Genomic DNA, 6,134 nt, shown 5'->3' with positions numbered 1-6,134 from the left:
GCAAGTAATGGAACCAGGATTGCTGATAGCGGCGCGGAAATTAACCTACTCAGCTGGGTCTCAAAGTACAAAGCAGACCATGGCAGATGTAGTTAAAGGCAACGGAGTTCAAACACAAGGCATGCAACTGAAGTTCTACCCTCCGGTAGTAAAGGATGGAGTGAAAATGGCCAAGCTGAACCCAAAGGAGATAAAACGACAGTGTAAGCGATGGAAACCAACTTTGATTAGATACGTACTAGGGGGAATCCGCCGTTCAAGGAGATGCTCAAATTCGTCTATGGAGTATGGAATTTAGTGACGACACCAACGGTACTTCTTCATGACGATGGGTATTTTATTTTTAGCTTTGAATCTATGGAGGACAAAAACTTAATTGTGCAAAATGGACCTTACACCTTCAATAGCAGACCTATGGTCTTGAAGGACGGGGATCCGGATTTCCAGATTCAAAATGAATCTATGAGAATAGTTCCTACATGCGTTAACCTACTTGGGTTGCCTATCCAGTGTTGGGCTGAGGAAAACTTAGGTAGGATTGCTGATAAACTTACAACACAATGTGAAAGAATTTCATATGCTAGAGTACTCATTGAGATGGATATCACACAACCACTACCAGATGAAATACTCATTGAAAAGACAGATAGAAGTAGCTGGATGCAGAGAGTGGATTTTGAATGGAAACCAAAGCTTTGCTTGAATTGCAACAAGTTTGGGCATGGTACTGGTGAGTGTCAACAAACAACACAGCAGGATGAGGAACCAAAACAACATAAAAGAAGAAGGAGGAAGAGAATAAGAATGGATTGGAAGCCAAAAGCAACAGACACAGGAAATAACATAACAAAGGTTTTGCCTCAGGAGGAACCTACACAGCAGGAGATAGTAGTAGAGATACAAGTGACTTATAGAGGCAAACAGGCAGTGGTTACTCAAGGATCAGCTGGTATAAAGAGTCATATGGATATTAATTATGAAGAACTAGCTAGAAGAAATTCATTTGCACCCCTGACAATACTGGAAAAGCCATCAAATGAAAGTTATCAGGGACCATCTTCTAGTAATGATAAAGCTCAAAGGGCAGCTGAGAGTACCAATCCTATTAATCATAATCCTCCATGATTATTGTGGCCTGAAATATAAGAGGACTGAATAAGTCCTACAAGCAACGAGAATTCAAAAAGTTCTTGTTGATGAATAAGGGAGATATGATAGCTTGCCTAGAGACTAGAGTCAAACAACAAAGAGAAAAAGAAATATAGAGGAAGATGGGTACTGATTGGAAGTTCAAGGATAACTATGCTTATGCACCAAATAGTAGTATTTGGATAGGTTGGAAAGTAGCAAATATTCAAGTCACAGTAATGGATGCCTCAGATCAGATAATACACTGCCTAGTCAAGGATAAGAATTCATCCTTTACTAGCTACATAACCTTTATATATGGACTACATATTGTTCAGCACAGAATCCCACTCTGGAGAAGCTTGAGGAATATTCAAAGTAATGGACTCTGGCTTATAATAAGTGATTTTAATAGTGTGCTACATGTGGATGACAGAATGAATGGAGTCCCAGTTCATCAAATAGAGATAACTGAATTTCAAAACTGTATTGATGATATTGGGGTGGGGCAAATCATAAAAAGAGGCTGCAAATTCTCATGGAGCAATAAGAGGGATGTTGATATCAAAATTTATAGTCATATAGATTGGGCTTTTGCGAATGCTAATTGGTTCCAACAGTATAATGTTGTGGAGGCTATCTACATATTACCAGGTTGCTCAGATCACTCACCTATAATGATTAATACTGATGTTGTTAAGTTGAAAGTGAAAAAGCCTTTTAGATTACTATCTATAATGATGCAATTACAAGAGTATAAAGAGGTACTACAGGCTACTTGGAGCCAACAGATTCAAGGTTACTCAATGAATTCAATATGGATGAAGTTGAAGCTAGTAGAGTTACAAACTAGGGGCATTCAACAGGAACACTCCTCAGTTGATCAAAAACTAGATCAATTGAGAGACACCTTGAAGGAGGTACAGGGGAAGCTTAATGAAGACTATTTCAACAAGTTACTGATTGAAGAGGAACGGAACACCTTGGCACTTATAGAGAAATGGGAAGCAATTCAGGAACAAATAATGAGATAGAAGTCAAGGGCCACATGGATCAAACTAGGGGACTGCAACATTAAGTACTTTCATGCTTATATGAGAGCCAGACAAGCAAGAAACAATGTTAATTGCATCTATAATGAACAACAGATCAAGGTCTCTGAGCCTAAACAGTTACAAAAGGAGTTTACTCAGTTATTTCAACAATTACTAGGTACAACAGCAGATGAACTACTAGGCATTGATATTAATATAGTAAGAAATGGCCCATGTCTAACCATGACTCAACACCAACAGCTTTTACAGCCTGTAACACCAGAGAAAATAAGTCAGATTGTGCAAAGTCTTCCAGTGACAGGCACCTGGTATTGATGGATATCTTGCTGAATTCTTTAGGAATTTTTGGCCAATTATTAGAGGGGAGGTCACAGAAGCAATACAAAAATTCTTTGAAACTGGCAGACAGCTGAAAGAAATTAACTGCACAACAGTCACTTTGATCCCCAAAGTTCAGAATCCTACTTATGTGAAGAAGTTTAGGTCTATTGCTTGTTGTTATACACTGTACAAGATCATTACTAAGGTACTTATAACTAGACTTAAACTAGTTGTTGATCTACTGGTAGGGCTTTCACAATTTGCCTTCATAGAAGGTAGAAACATACTTGACAATGTTATAATGGCACATGAGTTGATTAAGGGTTACACTCAAAAAGTAGTCTCTCCTAGATGCATGATCAAGGTAGATATCAGAAAAGCATATGACTCAGTAGAATGGAAATTCTTGAGATCAATACTACTTGAGTTTGGGATCCCATACAAGATGGTAACATTGATCATGGAATGTGTGACTACTGTTAGTTATACATTACTATTGAATGGTGGATTAACTGACAGACTCGAAGCAAAGAAGGGGTTAAGGCAGGGAGACCCAATGTCTCCATACTTGTTGTCGCGCCCCTTTTTTCCTTTCCATCGGGAATCGGGTTCATGACATTTGGGTATGGGACAACTATTCCTTTTGGGAACGGGGTTTGCATTTTTTCAAGAGTCGCCACCTAACGATTTTGAGGTGCACTAGGGCACCCATAAGGGCTTCAAATTATCCCTAGGGGAAGGTGTTAGGCACCCCTCAGGATCCACTAGTGTGGTTCCCGGCCAGACGGTTTTTTGTGAATTTGTGCAATTAGAAAATAGACAAGTAGGGCTCAAATAATAGGGGATTTAAGTTCACGTACACATAAACGTAAGAAAACAATTAATTAAAAAAGAAGCTAGGTTTTGAAAAGAGTTACAATCTAAGCATGCTTATGAATGTAAAGGGAGTGTCCTAGGCTTATTTGTAATATGGATCACATCAATGCAATACCCGGTATGACACTCCTCAAAAGAGGGGCTGCACGTGGTATTAGCGCACCGGTCATCATATCCATATCTACCCTTTCCTGCCCGTGAAGGTAATTAAAGTGAGGGTTGGTCTCGACCCCTATTGCATGCTGTTACCCGTCTCTTCCTATCAGTCCCGGAGGAATTTAGGACTCCTATTCCTATAAGAAGGAGGTTCTAGGAAGACCCTCGGGTTTAAAGGCAAAAATACTAAAGCGACGTACAAAACATATAAGACTGCACTTAGGGGGGAAACATATAAGCAAGCAGAAGGCTCATGTATACCTCCACAAATAATGCATAGAGATAGCACGACTCATGCACAACTAAGGTCTGAATTTAGAATCCTAAAGCAGGGTGTCTAAGTGATAACATCAGGACCAGATTTATTACATGACTCAGAAAATAAGTGCGAATCAGGTTTGCCTACCGACTTTAACAGTTGATAACTAGACAAAGGAAGTTCCAGTTTTATTTAAGTAATTACCTATGGCTTGCCTAGGCGTAAAGCGATATGCAGTAGTTATTCAGAGTTATTAAGACAGTTGGAGATTATTTTACCCTAAGAACATGCTGTTCTAGTTGCAGAGATTGTTACCAATTTTGTTCTGAAACATCACAATGTGAAAATTATTACTTTACTACCTTTTCATGAATCAGTAATTAGCTAGGTGTTTTAAACAGAAATGCGTACAGGATCTTAGGACATGATATCTAATATGCACATGCAAAATGGCAGAGTCCCTAAGGCATGATTTTTAAATGTACACAATAGTTGCAGAATTGTTGAAATACGACTTCATGAGTAACAGTTTTTATGCCAATGTTGTTATTGTCCTAGGAGCGGGATTTCTAAGTGGTAAAACATGGATTAGTGATGGATGAGATGCTGAAGCAGGAAACAAAGGTCCTAAGAGCATGATTTCTAATGCATAATTTAGGAATATAACCCTAGTAACATGTTTTCTACCCTTTAACAACTATAGCATGCATATTTTCCCATCCCTTTTCACTAGCCAGCCCCATACTTGTTTACAAGTTATTACAGACCATGTGATTGAATTACATAAGTGGAAGTGAAAAAATAAGAAGCTACACTATAGGAAGCCTGATTAGGACTTTCTCTCTGAGTTATGTAATAGACCACCTCAAATGCCAATATTGTTCATAGCTTTTCCTCATATCTAGGTGTGTCAGAGTTCCCTAAGGACCTCAAGGGATACCGGGCAGTGCTTACACCCAGTTTTCATAGCCAAGACAGGGTAAGTACAGTGTGAAAGGGTCAGCTTTCATGTGTCCAAGTTCAGAGGGAGCTCAAGGTTCCCAAGGCAAGGCTCACACAAAAGAGGGTAGAACCTAGTATTCTAAGAGTACATGCGAGAGTGCTTGACACAAATTTAAAGGAGTTGAGTTGGAAAACAGTTTTGAAAACAGCATGTTTGAAGTGAGTTTGCAAAAGACAACAGAACAGTTGCTTAAGGAAAACAGTTTTTTAAAAAAAGGGAAGGGGATAGGGGTAACAACAACACATATGGAACAAGCTCAAATAGCAGTACAGCTTCAGGAGTTTCAAACAGGGAAGTAGGGGTTGGGACACAGAGGGTCCAAATTAGAAACACATAATTATTCATGAATCAAGTACATTAGGAGACATGCTAGTTGAGGGACATAAACAGGACCAGGTAAATATGCTGATTACATTTTGAACAAAGGAGGGCAGAATTTTGAGCATGCTAAGTAAAGCAGCAAACAAGAAGTGCAATTTAACAGCATGAGCCATTAAATTAGTGCAGAAAGAGACAAGGATTGCCAAACAAGGGAACGCATAGAGTTGAGTTTCGGAATTTAAACTAAGAACATACCAGTTGAAGAAGCAAAGTGCAAAAAAAGTAAAGCAATCAGTGTTCCACAGTCTAGCCTTGGCTTTCAGTCGGCTAGACAAAGCAGTAGCACAAATAGTAGAGAAAGAAGAGAGAGTTTGAGTGTATATGTGTGTGCTGAACTAATTGTACGTGTCTTGTTAATGAAAGACTTAGGGTATTTATAGCTTTGAAAATAAGTGGAAAATAAGGAAACAAGTAAAGGTTTAACACAAATATGAAGGTTATCACAATCAGAATCCCATTAATACAAGTACTCCCATTTAAACAAGGAATTACAGCTTAACGGATACTAACAGGGATAACATAAGGAAAGAAAATCAGTACGAGAAAGATTGATTCTTACCATATAAGGGGGTAGTAAAGGTATTAGAGTATATAATTGAGTCTAAGTACATAATATACTTAATAAGGGAATGGAATCAATCAACTTTAAACAAACGAGTAAAATTTAGGGGTTTATAAGAAAACCTTGCAATCAAACCGTAACTTAAGGAAATCAGGATCAATCAAAAGAGGAGTCATGATTCTGCACTTCGACATATAAATAGGGAGGAAGGAACAGGCGTATCAGACATGCTAGGTCAATCATATTGAAAAAAGAAGCAAACTAGATGAACACAAACATACAGAAGTGGCATGAGTAGGCTAAGGACTACTCGAAGCATGGTATCAACAAAGTCAAGTAGTCAGGGCTAACACATAGAACCAGAGTGAAAACCAACTTAACAGGTAAAGAAGA

The 6,134-nt window shown here is 38.6% G+C and overlaps 1 protein-coding gene across 1 annotated transcript; it reads left to right on the top strand.

Moving 5' to 3' along the window:
* On the top strand, positions 358-1,125 carry LOC109217904. Its single transcript, XM_019382202.1, has one exon. The coding sequence runs from the start codon at positions 358-360 to the stop codon at positions 1,123-1,125; it is 768 nt and encodes a 255-aa protein (XP_019237747.1).

The sequence above is a fragment of the Nicotiana attenuata genome, chromosome 2 (assembly GCF_001879085.1).
Source record: "Nicotiana attenuata strain UT chromosome 2, NIATTr2, whole genome shotgun sequence".
In the NCBI taxonomy this organism is placed as follows: Eukaryota; Viridiplantae; Streptophyta; class Magnoliopsida; order Solanales; family Solanaceae; genus Nicotiana; species Nicotiana attenuata.
This window is presented reverse-complemented; position numbering and strand designations above follow the sequence as displayed.

Excerpts from the sequence above, each read along its gene's own strand:
- LOC109217904 (XM_019382202.1), top strand. The coding sequence starts at position 358 with ATGGAGGACAAAAACTTAATTGTGCAAAATGGACCTTACACCTTCAAT.